This window comes from Phlebotomus papatasi, chromosome 2 (genome assembly GCF_024763615.1).
Source record: "Phlebotomus papatasi isolate M1 chromosome 2, Ppap_2.1, whole genome shotgun sequence".
Lineage (NCBI taxonomy): Eukaryota > Metazoa > Arthropoda > Insecta > Diptera > Psychodidae > Phlebotomus > Phlebotomus papatasi.
In genome coordinates, this window is record NC_077223.1 from 44,154,611 (window position 1) to 44,170,149 (window position 15,539).

General features: G+C 33.7%; 1 protein-coding gene across 1 annotated transcript in view; it reads left to right on the plus strand.

Moving 5' to 3' along the window:
* The first annotated feature begins 461 nt into the window (after positions 1 to 461).
* LOC129801223 (BTB/POZ domain-containing protein Tiwaz) overlaps positions 462 to 15,539 on the plus strand; it is a 63,179-nt gene continuing 48,101 nt past the window's right edge. Inside the window, exon 1 of the mRNA XM_055846057.1 lies at positions 462 to 685. Coding sequence (XP_055702032.1) covers positions 660 to 685 — 26 coding nt within the window. The 5' untranslated portion in view covers positions 462 to 659. The remainder of the gene's footprint in view (positions 686 to 15,539) is intronic.

Genomic DNA, 15,539 nt, shown 5'->3' on the forward strand with positions numbered 1-15,539 from the left:
ATTGTTCAACTCGTACCACTTTACCCTATATCAGGAATTTAAGGAAAGTTGAAAAGAAACATTTCGGGGTTTGCAGTATCAAAAAGTTGATTTTCTCACCTCAGCGACAAAATGCTAAAGAAGTGTCACTAACCACAAGAGCAACCAGGAAGAACTCCTTTCGGGTCAATGGGCCACGACTTGTGGAGAGGATGACAGTGTGACTATCGCGTTGTTTACAAAACACATTCGATTACCTTTCAATTGAGCTGAGCTTTCCTGATGTGTCTGGCAAGAGAAAAGCTCCTGCTTTCCTTCTCTCACAACTCGCCTTGTGAACTTATGGTGGGAAAAGAAGGAAATGAGAGAAGTATAGCAATATGACTTTCCACGAGACTTGTTAGCCTCTCTCGAGTACTCTCTCTCGTATTGCTCTCAATGGATTGACTTGGGTATAGAGTTGAGGTATTTGTGTGCTCGTCAGTCTTGCTTTGGCTTTCGTAGCGTGAGCACCGTTCTCTGATGGTGATTGAGCGTGGCTGAGTTCATGTGAGTGCTCCTGAAGAGATAATCCCGTCAGCAAACTTCCTGATTCGTGTCAGTGGCCATCCGGCAAGATTTTCCTTTTCGACGTCTTTCAATCGTCGGGCTTCGTGGATCAACGTGGTCCGCCGCTGTCCATGGAGTCCTCCACGTGTCCCAAAAGGTAAGTCAAAACTTACTTTTTTTTTCTTTTCGGGAAAGTGGTGGTCTCCCCTGCAATTAAAATGCAATTAGGAGTACCACTAATTCATGCAATTTTTCCAGCACATTAATTTATGGTCGCTGATTGTGATGGTCATTTGGGTTTGTTGAATTTGACTTGGGATTTAGTGTCGTCCACCACAAGAAGAACTGCAATTACCATCCATGTGAGCTTAATTGCGAGCACCAATTAGATGAAGAAATGAGAGGTCATAAATGATCACCTCTCGCTTTTCCAGCAATTTCATTTGCATGCACTTCTTGTTGGATACTGCTAAAAACAAAAGGGAGTTCCGTTCCTCTAACTGAAGTTTGGTTTACCTTGTTCTGGTAAAATCACGTGGAGATGTGTATTTATTGTGACAAAATGCAGAGAAGTTCTCTAGTAAACAGTTCCTAAGCTTTTAAGTTACAGTGCTTCAAAAACTTTCGAAATAATATATTGTTAAAAAATATATGAAAATTAAAAATTATTATTTTAAAATTAAATTAAAGTCAAATATTCCTAAATATTCACATAAATTTATCGTACTTTTTTATTCTAAAAAAAAATTGCGGCATTGCTCAAACTTTTTCAACTTTGTCTTAAGAAAACATTTGAAACTGCAAAATATGGCTGAGGTGAAATTTTATAAAACTGATAATTTTTAAAGCTTTTAAATAATTTCCATGTTGAAAAGTTTATAAGTTGTTATAACTTTTCTCAGAAGACCGGCCGGCCAAAACTTGGAGCTTAACTCATAAATTCCTACATATATCGACTTGCAGTTTTCGGAAAACGTTCTGTATAAGACAAAATTTGAAACCCCTGATAATATGCAATTCAAAAAAATGGGAGTTTGAACATAATCTTGTATTTAAAGATAATCTAATATGCTCGATCCGCTAACAACTTAAGCCGAAAGATTAATGTAATTATAATCAAAAAAATGATTTGAATATATCCCCATTAGTTTCCCAGTAACTATGTCGTTTCGTGGCTTATGTCAAAAGACAGATTAGTCGGAAACTGATAGAAGAGTAGAGGAAACTGGGGCAAAAAGTCACAAATCGAAAATTTCAAAATTCAATATCTGCCAAGATAAATAAGATAGCGGCTTAAAATTTTTTCCATAGGCAGCCTCCATAGGTCTTTTTCAATGTCGTAAGTTTGTTAAAATTTGAACAAGGAATTTAGAAAATAAAAAAATATCGAAATTTTTAGCCGTATTTTTGAAATATTTTCTGTCCAGGAGATATCAATTATTAGCTACTTATTTTAAATTTGATGCACTGGTGAATATTTCCCAAATTACCTGGATATTCTTTGAATACGAATCCGATATCTATTTTAGAATTTTACAAATATTCTTTTCTCCAGAAATCCTTTTATTAAAAATTACCAGTTGGGGTAAAAAGTAACAAAAGCTATGGAGCAAAAAGTAACAAAAACCGAAACAATTTCTTATGTCCCACGGTGAAAAAGAAAATGTCAGTGCTATGTGTCGCCGCTCGTTGTTTGCATTGGTCAAACGATTTGCAGTCTTTTGTGTGTTTTTTTTTCTAAAATAGCTCAAAATGCGCTTTTCTCGCTCAAATAGAGAAAACGGTGTTTTACAAAGGTGTAGAAGAACAAATTTACTATGAAAATATGTAATCTAGGTATTTTACTTAAATTTACCGAATCCCGTAATAAAGCGAAACAAAATGTGATAGTATCTCATGCCTGATACTATTTGCCCCAGCATTTTTGAGAATAGCCACAAAATTACCTTTTAGAAAACGGCTCGATAAATATATTTCCTTACAAAATAGAAGAAAATGAGTTTCACAGAGTTGTAGAGCAGTAAATTTCCTATAAAACTGTGCTAATTAGAAATTTCGGAGGTGCACGGGTAGCTTGTAAAAAAATAAAATATGCGTTTTGTGACTTTTTGCCCCATTTTCCCCCAATCTAATCATTATTTTGATTATAATTACGTAAAGCACATAAACAGCACATAAGATTGTTTACAAACCTGCAGCAGAATATGGGCAGTACAGTACGTCTTCAATAGAGTCAACGCATTTCTTGTAGTCACTATTTCACTCCTTAAAAATTGTCCCAGGTTCATACTTAACAAAAGTAGTTTAAATTTTGACTAACTTGAAGTTTTACATATTTTTCACAATGTTTTAAATTTCTTACGGGTTGACTCTATCGGAGTCGTACTGTACTTTAGTTAATAGTCAGCAAAAATGAAAATTGGTATGTAGAGGAATATTATTGGCAAATGAACCAAATAAATTTTTACTTACCAAGATTATGCTTTTCAGTAGTCATTTTACATTTTTTGCTGACCAATTTCAATTTTTTACTCACCCAGATTTACTAATTTACTCACCAAAAATGTTTTTTCCATTATTTTATTATTTTTTTCAAATTTCATTAGAGTTCTATGAATTTCAAATTAAATTGTTCAGTTTTTATAGTTGTTCAGAAGTTCAAGTTTCACCCTATGTGGTAGAAATTGAAATTTGAATTTTATCCCTTGTCTTAAAGATCCATGTTTTCATGTTGAAAACTCCGTATTTATATTTTTTATATTTCTTTTTAACCAAACCTCTCGAGAATATTCGAAACTATGATTTTGATGTTATTTGTTTAAAATTAGCTAAGCATTAACTCAGTCGATAAGAATCTGTTTTTATGGCTCCGCCACACCTTTTAGATCGGTAAAATAATTGGTGATCGAAATTCGCATCCCTTTCTTTCTCAAATGTTCTGCATATCGATGTTTCATTCTTTCTCACTCAAAATGCGATTGAACTAAATTTAATTTGGTGTGACGTTCATAAGAAGAAGAAGAGTCCAAAAGACTGGGATAGACATATGTAAAGTGTTTGAGAAAGAAAGGGATGTGAATTCCAATCCCATGAAATTTTCCCGATCTAAAAGTGTGCCAGCGCCATTATCAACAAAATAATTCAAATAAGTTCGAGCTTTCCCTGAATATTATTTATATTTTGAAATATGGTCTTATTCCTTTAATTTCCTAGCAGACAAGACTTTTGGGAAAGTCTTAATTCAAGATTATATATTAGGTGCAGTTGATGCATTACAATTTGGAACAATTTCTTATTATTTTGGAAATTTGAGAGTACAAGGAATCAAGTTAAATTTCTAGATTAATTTGGTAATAGTCAGTCCAACAGATGGAAAAACAGCTTGACTTAAATGATTAAAGGTGAAAACTGAAGAATATAAAAATATGTTACTCTTCACACAGATCTTTAATATTGGTTAAAATCGAATTGTTTTGATTGGCTTTTTTTCTCAAATTATTATTTTGCGAAGTTGGTGAATGAAAAAGCTAAAAACTTAAGAATTCAAACATGATTATAGGATACAGACTGAGCTCCTTCTAATTCATTTTAACTTATTCAGATTCACTTCAACTTATTGTACCGGGACATAAACCTTCAAAATAAGTAAAGAAAATAAAAGTAAAAAATAATTAAAAATCAAAATAAATCATCTTGAATTTATACCTTTTAAATTTGAACAATGATTAGTGTAATATCCTGAGGCAGCTAAAATATTGAAAACCAAAATCACGAAAAACATTTCCTTATCTGATTGTATTTTAAACTAAGAAATCATTGTGAAAGTCCCTTAATTGTAAAATGCTTTCCTTGAGGAATTAATAAATGTTTCTTCTTCTTCTTATTATTATTACACTCAGAAAAAAAGTAAATCTTGCTCGAATTTATGTAAAATAAACATTATTTTCTGAAATAAAAGAGACTGAAGCTTGAAATTTTTTATTATAGCCTTCATGAACCTTCTTAAACTTACAAAGTTTCAAGGAATTCGAGGAAGGATTATGTAAAATAAAAAAATAATGGGATTTTGAGCCCTAGTTTTGGAATATTTGGCTTATAGAATATACCAATACTGATTAGCTCAATTTAAGCACATTTCTCGTTAAGATAGAGAAAAATTATATCCAGAAAATCGACTTTTAGAAAATGATTCAAAAATCACATTTCTTTCGAGATAGCGGAAAATAGTCTTCTGGAATGTTGTAGAGCAGTAAATTTCCTATAAGAATATGCTCATTATAAAACGTTTAGTTTTCTCAGAGCTCGTGAAAGAATTAAATATGCATTTTGACAAGTTTTACCCCAGTCTCCCCTACATGAGTAGGGGAAAGCGCGCTACCTTCGGACGATTTATGCTTCACACAAATCATTTTTTTTTCAATGTGTTATAAATGAATTTGGATCATTATAATATTATATTTTAATAGCTAGTCCAATGTCTCAAATTTTCAGAAAAGAGAAATGGCCGAGATCCGTAAGGAACCTAGAGAAAAAATTGACTTGTGCGAAGCTTGAGTCGTACGAATGTACCACGCTTTCCCCTACTAGAGTCAAAACACGCTAAAGATCTTTGAGGAGATTTCTCAAAGGTCTTTTGCACATTTTTATTCAAAATTTATTGATAAATTGAAAAATCATTAAAATATTATTAAGCACTTTTCACATTGTTTAGAAAATAATCTGCAGAAACTTAAGACTCGTTGTTCCTTGAAAGAAATGTTTTTCATCAATTTCATGACCAATGTGACACACTTGTTGCTGTAGTCATCAATGTTGTGAGAATATATTTGGAATATTCGGAAGTACTGTTCGACGTTGCATGATGTTGGCATAATTAGAATTTTACTTGCGTAATAATTTCTTATGGTGTCGAAAGGCGAATGGTTCTGAGTTCTTGAAAGGGTGAGTTTGGGCATAAAAAAATGACAGACAGGAGGCCCAAGTTATGAAGTAAAAAAATCCAAGAAGAGAAGGAATCTCTCTATAGAGGCGCATAATTTCCTTCCCTGTCGCTTGTGTATGATGGCCTCAAGGGCTTAAGAGATAGGGAATGAGTGAGAGAGAAATGATAAAATTTCCCCATCGACCTCAAATTCACCCTCTAACGCGATGGGTAGCTTTCAGGGTTGTAGTTCTTCAAAACAGCCGATAGCACTTTACCGGGGACGTTTTCATTTTCCCTTTACCCTTCCCCCCGCCTTACCGATTCCACTGCCATCTACGTCAACATACCGCTCGATGTTGAACATACAGATGTTGAAGTGGACTTTGCCCAAGATCCCCTCACAAAACTTTGATAATGTCGAAGTGCTCCAGGAAGGCTACATATGTGAGTACTTCTGTGGTCAGTTGATTCTTCTTCTGTGGTACATGGAAAAATGTTTATTCTAAAATGTCAATTAAACACAGCGGCCAAATCGATTTCCCTTGAAATATCAAAAGGGTGCAAATTGGCTCAAGACAGCTTCAATTTCCACGTAATGCACAATTTCCAATTGGCAAACATGATGCCAAGTGGTGGTGAATTTAATCATTTGCTCCTGACAAATAATTGATAATTTACTCTCTGTCTTCCACTTGACTGAGGATTTACTTGCAATTAACCTCTCCCAATGCATCTGACAATTCATTCAATTTCCGCATCAATTACCATTTATTGTTCATTATATCAGTTGCAATACTACAATAGTGTCTGGAGCAAGTAATATTCCAAATAATATTGCTTATATTATATTATATATTTATATTATGTGTATATATATTTATATATATATATATATATATATTCGGTGGATCCTTAAAAAATTCCCTAAGAATATTCTGAAATGATTTTATCACTGGATGAAATTCTCACAGAACCTCTTTGGAGTGATATTGAAGAGGAAGGGGTATAGAGAGACTGAAGGAACCCTCAGGCACTTATTTCTTCTTCTGCCCATGAACACCTATTGCAAAAATAATGCGTATACTGGCGGATTACAGTACCCGTTCAATAAAGTAAAGCTAAGCATTTATTTCTTAAACAATAGCATAAGAACGATACTGTTTGAGTCACTTCTGGCAAAGTAGAAAAGATTTCGTTGAATGCTTGAGTTCGTGAGTTCAATGTTATAGGAAATCAACTCATATATGATTCTTAAGATTGAAAAATTAGGGGGGAATGGGGCACTTTTGAAATGGGGCAACTTTGAAATTGAGCTTTTTATCTTAGTTTTAATTAAAATTGATTGCAAAGCTAAATTACATTATAATAAGGCTCAATTCAATTTAAAAACAGGAAAACTTTAATCATTTTTCCTGTCTGGTTGCCAATTTATTTTCTTTGATAGTTATTATATCTAAATCAATAGAGTTTGCAATGAATTAATGTGAAGAATTTGAAGAAACATTTTGTAATTTGCCAATTTAACATAAATTATCAAGTAACAAAAAGTGGGAACATTTCCTGACAAACTTGGAAGCCTAGGCCTTTTTCCTGGGTCGTCCAAAAGGCAAAAATAAAAAAATGGGCCCAAAATCGTAATTCTGATGTGTAATATTTAATGCATTTTTGCACACTGCGAGTGTCTTTTCGAAAAAGCAACTGTTCCAGGTTATAGAGGGTTTATTAGGGTTAATATTTACCGTGAAAATCTTTTGCTTGAAGGGGGTCGTTTTTGTGGGTGGAGGAAAGTTCATAAAAATTATCACCCTTGCAGCTCAGAAAAATTGAATTTTGCAGATTCGTAAAAACATCTGGCAAAATTATTAACTTCTGAATTTGAAAATTCCTCACTGTTTGGGTCACACTATACACGTCGCTCGGGATATTTGGCTCATCAGAGATTCAACTGAATAAATTCACAAGAAAATTGGGATATTAAACAATTTTCACTAAAATCTCGGAAGAAAACACGCATTTCCCCCTCAAAATGAGACTTCATCAGATGTTTTTATTTCACTTCTGTTAAATCAAACATTAAGCCTGAATCTGCTTATGGTGGGTGTGATTCTTTCATTGCCCATGCGATGCGTTTTGACAATTTTTCATCCAATTTGCTTTGTTTTCAAGCGGGATTTTTCACATTTTATTTTAAATTGTGCAGCTCAGAATGAGAAATGAACATATCTTATGCTTTAACCATAGGATATGTTCATTTTTCATTCTGAGCTCCACAATTAATCACTGGTAATTCTAAGAATCACTGATGTTCAAAAGATGTTCTGTAAGACTGATTTGAGACGTTAGAGAAAAAAACAAGGATTACAATAAGTGTGATTACTACTTTCTGATTTGTGCAGTGATGGAACTAGACTGCTTATGGTAGATGTGATTCTTTAATTGCCACTTCGATGTATTTTGAGTATTTCTCATTCAATTTTCCTTGTTTTAAAGTGAAACTTCCCACATTTCACTTTAAAATGGTGGCTGGTCATTTTTGAAATCAGTTACGTCCGAAATATGTTCTGTAAGACCAATTGGAGGTGTTAGAGAAAATCCGAGGATTACATTAGGTGTGTTTATGAGAGAATCATACCTAACCAAGCTCTTAATTGACTGTCAGAATCCAGGGAAAAAATGGTTTTCCGAGTGTCAAAAAACATGTGTTAGAAAAATAGCTTAAAATTGATTTTTAATGTGTGATACTTCCTACAAATGGTGAAAACAAGAAGATGAAAGTTCCATCTAAGTAGTGATACCCAAATTTTTGTGTCCGGTGTAATGTTTTCGGGGAAAATGAGGCCTACGGAGGTGGGAAAAAGTGGTACGAAACTGAGTTAACCAGGGAACCTGCGTAAAAAATGCCGCTACATTTTCATTTTCCTGTAGAGGAAAATCCAAGGACTTCCAAGAATTTTGTGAGGCAGAATTATGAACCCAATAAGTAAGAAATTTTTTTGATATAGTGATATAATTGATTCGGTGTGTGTGGCATTCAGTAAAAAATCTTAAATCTTGGACTCCTTTTTTAATAGAACCTTCAAAACCTTCCCCTATTTTATTTTACTGTTTTTTATCATAACTTTTATTACATAAATTGTTCACGGCAATTTTTAGAAATAAGTAAACCCACCATTTGTCTCTTATGATATAAATTGATAATGATATAACTTCAGAATAAAACATGATTAAATGAAGTAAGTTGTACGCATTTGACCATTTTGAATTACTTTCCCAAATGTGTCAAGAAATTTTTGGCCAGTGAAACATTATCAATCTTGATTAAACAATTATTTTAATAAGGGAAGAGCACCAGTGATCTTCAGTGTTCCTCGCAGCTTATTACCATATGGTTGCACCAATTCAAATGAATTTTTAAAAATTTTTAGCTACTTTTTACCATTTAACTCTGACAAGAATGCAGTGCATTAGTTCAAATTTAATTTATAAAACCAATTTTCCGTGATACACCTGATTAAATTCGTGAAGATCCGAAGTACAGAGTACATAGTTGCAATTACAACTATTTTTTTAAATAATTTTTTGTAAAAATTAAATATTCAAATGCACAGATATAGTTAAATGGATAACTAATATACACCGACTAGCATACACAAAAATACTAAAAAGTATTTCGAAGCTTATATTTTAAGCTAAATATCGAGCATGTCTCTTAACATTCCGATCCGGGGTGCTGTTCCCTTATAAAATAAAATAAATTAAAATATTATAAAATACATGACTAACGTCTGTGGTATACGTGCAACTTATTTGCAAAAAGAAAATTTTTTAAAAGTTATTTTTTCTATCATTTTTCCACCTGATTTCTCGTGCATAGATTTGTCAAGAAACTTTTGGCCGGTACTGTATGTACTTTTGGAATAGGTTTATTTAGGATTGCAGTACCATTTAGTGCTATGATATCATCAATTGTTTATCATTCAATGCCTCTTTAAATACAATGCCGTTTTTGCAACATTACTTTGTTTGAGAATGCAATACTAAATATTTTAATTTTGCAATTCTTAAATTGTTTAAAAAAATATAATAAAATATAACAATTTGTCCAAGGTAAAATTGAAGTAAACACGATAATTAAGTGTTGCTACTATACTCTACACTGAGAAAAAAGGGGGTGCGATTAACTTTTTTTCCTTGTAAATTTGACACTTTTTAGGTGTAAAAATATATCAACATTTTTTAATGTTAATTTTATACCTTTTTAAGGGTAAAATTAACATTTCCGGAATGTTATTTTAACTTTTTCGGATCAGTGTATTTAAAATCTTACGAAATATCATGAGACGCAATATAGTTAATAATAATTTAAATAAATTTGAATTCTAACATATTGATTTCGCTTTTCATTGGTTTTGCTTATAAATTTCCTAGAAGCCACTGTAAATTTTCCATACACTGTCAAGCAAAACGTGCTCGAGAGGAGTGCATGGAAAAGAGTGATCATGTCACAAAGCAAGGAGAGGTAACAGATGGGTGAGGGGAGCTAGAATATCCGCAGACTTGTCTCTTGTGGCCCGAGGCATCGCCCACGGGCAACATTTGTATCGGGTCTTGCATCGGCACGTTTGACATTTTATAATTACGAAGGGCTCTGGTAAAATTTATGTACTGCGTGCACATGTCTTCCTACCTCACGGGCACATCCAACTTCTTCAGCGACTGTTTTGTGCTGCTCGATGCATCTTTGTGCGAAAATTCCACCAATTTCAATTACCGAAAGCCAAAATCGATATGGTACATCCAACATTCCAATATATTCGGATTTTAGGTGAGCCAGGAAAATTGTTTTGGCTTCGTGTGCATAAGACACTTTCATTCTCACCTGGATAATTGTTTCTCAATTAAATTCAAGCCCAATCGGCCAATTGGTTGGTCAGAGCCACTGATAGCGATTCACTTATTAAAGTATTACTGGAGGGTGATTTTCGTCTTTTGCGTTGTTGGCGTGCCATTGCGCTCAACGAAAGCTCGTTTGTCATTCGAGGGGCAGTTTGGCAGGTAAAGGGTCTGGAGGCTGTGACTGAAGAGGAGTTTCTGGAGCATGGAGTTTCTCTCTCTCGCTCACTCAATTACGCGTAATGGTGATTATTGCCAGTGACTAATGGACGGTGATGTTGGCTTGGAGTGAAAAGCGTGCATGACAGAAGTCATGTTGGGGATCTCCTTGAGTTGGAAGAGTCCCACTTCCAGGGGACCACTACTCCTCGTGACACTTCTTGCACACTCGACAACGTGTCATTTGCGTGTGCCCTGAGCTAAAGCGATAATCGTCATCTTCCATGGCATTAAAGCTCCACGATGGTCATGTCCTCTTTTGCGCCTCACCTCCTCCAGTTATATATGTACCTACATATAATATGTGTGTGTATGTGTGGAGAGTATTTTATTATTATACTTCCCGATGGCACTTTTCGCTCGGATGTGTGCCGTTCGTCCATATAAATAAATTTAAATAATTATCTGCGCACAATTGTTGCCTCTGGGATCGTGAGATTTGAATCTCTCATCGTTGGGATGGCTTTTAACATTGCGCACACTCTCTGGTCTCTTCCTCCTGACAATCTCAACGTCTTTTCCATATACCTTTTTCCATTCACCATAAACACTTTGTCTTTTTCCCACTCATTCACCTCACCAACAGGGCCCCCTTTCAATGACTTAATGTTGCACCAATTCACTGTGTGCAAAAACAACACATAATTCGTCGTATCAATATTGCCTCGAATGCATCATTTACTTCAAGTGCACACAACTTGTTTGTATCTCACTGTAATTAAAAATGACTTAAGATATTAGCTAAATAATCTCACAACTGCACATGGCCATTCTCTTTAGATAATTGAAAGGAATCTTCCCAATCTTACATCAATCTCATCCTACTTTCTGATACTGCAATTTCCGTTTCATATATATTTTATTGAGAGAAAACCACAACTGGAATTTTGAAATATAGATTCTTCAATTCTAAAATAAATGGTAAAACTCAATACTTACAGCCCTTACAGCACACCTTAAATGTTTAAGAAAAAAATCGTTTAAATGAAAATTTTCAAACCTGTTATTTTCTCAAACGTATTGAACATTTCTATTTCTCTCTTTCGAACATTTATTTTCCTTTTAAACATCACAAAAAATGAATTTGGATTTGAGTTCAAAGGCATAGGTTCTCGGTTCAAGGCCCGATCAAATTTCGTTTTGGTGAAAATTGAAAAAAAGGCAATCCTTTACCGACCATAAAAAAATAAAAAAAATATATACTGACCATAATTACCGACCATAAAAAAATAGAATGAGTACTCTACCACTTGACCCATTAAGTGCCCTATTTAGTAAATAAATAAATAAACAAGTACATGAATAACCATTTATCTAAATAAATTTAAATTAGTTTTGGGTATTTTTTAAATCTAAAATGACTTACATTCAGACCTACGATCTAATTATTTTAGAGATTCAGTTAAAAATTAAGCACATTTTTTTTATTCATGTATTTTATGAACTGAAATTTCTCAATTTATAATACCTTGTGCTAAATTCAACTTCAATCTCTCTTTAAGTTTTTAAAAATTTTATTATAGGTCAAGTAAAAAATTCTGAGCCCTTTTAAACTTTATTTTATAAATTAAATTAACTTAATTAGGATTATCCAATTTTGATCAAATATGCGTTATTTTGTTTGATAACTTTTGTCTTTTTTGAAATCAAATGAATAATTTCACGATAGAAATTATCGTCCCGATTCCCGATTTTTCCCGAGTTTTTCCCGATTTGTGAAAAACTTGACTAGCTCATTATCACAAAAGCCTCTCTTGAGGACACTTTTGCACTGTCAAGAAAATTTTGCATATACCGAAAAAGGTGAAAATCGCTTTGTACCATATCTGAACTATACGGCGGAAGCTCATGGAGCTTCTAGTGCGTCGTTAAAGATGTATAGGGTCTGGCGTTGGCTTGACGGAATACTACACCCTTCCTATTGTCCAATGCAGGGCACTTCTGTTTAATCGACTGCTCCAATTTGGTCAGTTGTTGACAATAGAGATCCGAATTGAGCGTTTGGCTTGATGCTGGATGATTCCCTTCCAATCCCACCAAATACATCGCTAACTCTTTTTGGTCGTTAATCCGGGCTTGGTGATTGTTTTTTTTCCGATTCTTGTTGTCGTATGTGACCCATTTTTTATCGCTAGTTACCATCTTTTTCAAAAGTAGGTCGATTTCGTTACATTTCAGCAAAAAATTACAGATATAAATTCAACCTAATAGGTTCTATTACGGCAATTCGTTTGAAATCCATATACCTAGTTTCTTCGTGAGACCAGCCTTATGCAAATGGTTCCAAACTGCTTTCTGGATAATCTTCAAGTCTTATGGTCTCTACACATTAGTAGAAATTTCTTTAAAAAATGCCTTTTTAAAGAAAATTCTCCCTATCCTTGTAGGCAGAAACGTCAGATTTTTTTTTTAAAAAAGACAATTTTTTACGAAAATTGCTTCTAGTGTGTAAACAGCATTAGACAATATAACAAGTGCTCGCATTCAGGTACACCTCAACGATTTCGATGATTTTATCAACTTTTTCGACAATAGCCCTACCAAAGCGTACCTCAATATTATTGTCCACTTTAGCAGAAGGAAATCGTTAGAATCATCTTTTTGCTGTTGCATCAAATATTATATTGGGTCCATAAAGAGCTGATTTTTTTTGGTCGCCTGTTTCGCCTTTTTTATCTTTTCCGTAGTACGAATAATACTGAAGAACGTATCGAATTTTCTCTTGCTTTACATCCATTTTGAAAAGCTGTAACACTGAGAAAAAAAGAGTGTGCGATTAACTTTTTTTCCTCATAACTTTAACACTTTTTAGGTGTAAAAATATATCAACATTTTTTAATGTTTGTTTTACACCTTTTTAAGGGTAAAATTAACATGAAAAAAGGTAACTTTAACTGCTAATACACCTAAAAAGGGTAATATTTACACCGATTTCAGATCAATACTGCAGGGTAAAATTAACATTTCCGGAATGTTATTTTAATTTTTTCGGATTTCTCTCAGTGAGCTTCACTAAAAGCAAAACTGTCAAAGAATTTTGTGAGGTGTTGTCATTTTAAAATCACTGTTTAGTATACCCCATGTAACCCAATGCGATTTATTAAAATGTGAGATATTGCGCTCCAAATAAATCTGACGAAAAGGCCTCAGGACTTTTTACCTGACCATGATGTCTGATACGTAAATGTGTAAATGTAGTAAACAAGAAAAAACAAATTTGAACAACACTCAATTAAAAACTTCAAAAGCTTTAAAATCATCATTTAAGTTTTAAAAAATTGAAAATAAATAGATTTTTTCTTAACTTCAAATATTTTTAGTTATGACGAGCCTATAATCAAACCAAAATTCTTAAGACTTACCCTTCAATTTTATAAATCTCTTAAATTTGTTGTTTAGTTTCGATCTCGAAGCAATAGGATGCTATAGCTTATCAGTTAATCTGGTTATAGATACTTACTTTACCATTTTTCTAAGAAAACGTCAGGAATACATTTGAAAATGGTTTTCATGACACGTTATGTGTATTACTACTGTGTTGCTTAAGAAATCATATGTAATATAAGATATATTGTCAATTTTATGGGAAAGATAAAATTGAATTTTCATGACCTTGTCCTTGAATGCTTCCTAAATCGTCCATAATGATATTATTTTAATATATTTAAGGATAAAATGAAGATGAATGACGAAAATAAGATGTAGTAAGTAAAGTAATTATTCGTGTGAACATCCACTGTCCTTGTACTGTCGCCAGCACGAGAGACATAAGTGCCTATTGTGTAATCTGTTGAGTGTTGATAAGGCCTGAGGGTGGTTTTGATAGTGGCGAACATAGGGCAACTGTAATTGATTGACGAAGGATATACAAGCGAAATTCTCCCGGTCAATTGCTTCCTCAGTATCCAAATATTTCGCAAAATAGTAACTTCAATGTGTTAAAATTGTTGTGTGGAGATTTTGTTGGCAATTTAAATTGAATACAAAACTGTTGAACAACAATGCAGTGGTTTGGGAGTACAGGTAGTCACCTGATGTTGATGTGTGGTGAAAATGCCAAAATCCACATGGAAACACATTTTGCTGTTTCACCACCCTTAAGAGCTTCCAATAACTACATCATTTTGCTGTCAAAAGTCCATTTAACTCAATGGTTAGCAACCCTGAAACAGCATTCATAACCCCCCAATCCCAAAAACTTTCCACCCCATAAAGCTTCAAAAGCTCACGACAGTTCCCATCTGCTTTTGATGTTTTTCCTTTCTGGGAAAAAACCGACTGTAAGCCATATGAAACTATAGTTATAAAAAAGTGATGTGGGTGCAAAATGAGACCAATTGCCTCATGGATAAAAACACAAAATTGCATTCACCATTAATTAATTTGTACACCCCATAAGCGTAATTTTGTATTTCGATATTGAGCGGCAAAATGAAAATTCTATCAAAAGTTTTATACCCCCAAACCACAATTTTCTGCCAAACTCATTGCATTTATTTATACCAGAGTTTGAAAGTGTAGAATGAGAAGGATTTTCTTCTGTTGGATGCTTGTTCAATGAACAGGGTGATGATAAGCACAAATTATTAATACAAAAAAATGTATGAAGAAATAAATGAAAGTTCATTGCGAATTTGCGTAAAAATATTTTTAAAAAAATACTAAGAAAAGCTATGCAAGCCATTGTGAGCAGACCTCGACCTCGAGGCAGACCTAGGACAAAGTGGCTAAATAAAATTCAGGATCTTGCGTGGGAGCGCCTCGGGATCGAACCCGAACATCTTCCTGAAGTGGCGGAGGATCGACAAGCGTGGGCTCCTAATTTGGATGTCATGGGCCCGCAACCCCTATAGGGATAAACGGTTGAAAATGAATGAATGAACTAAGAATGATTGACCTAAATTGATAATTAAACAACCTAAAATATAGACAAATTCGACCAATTTGGCGAAGCTTTCCCCGTTTGAAAACAATC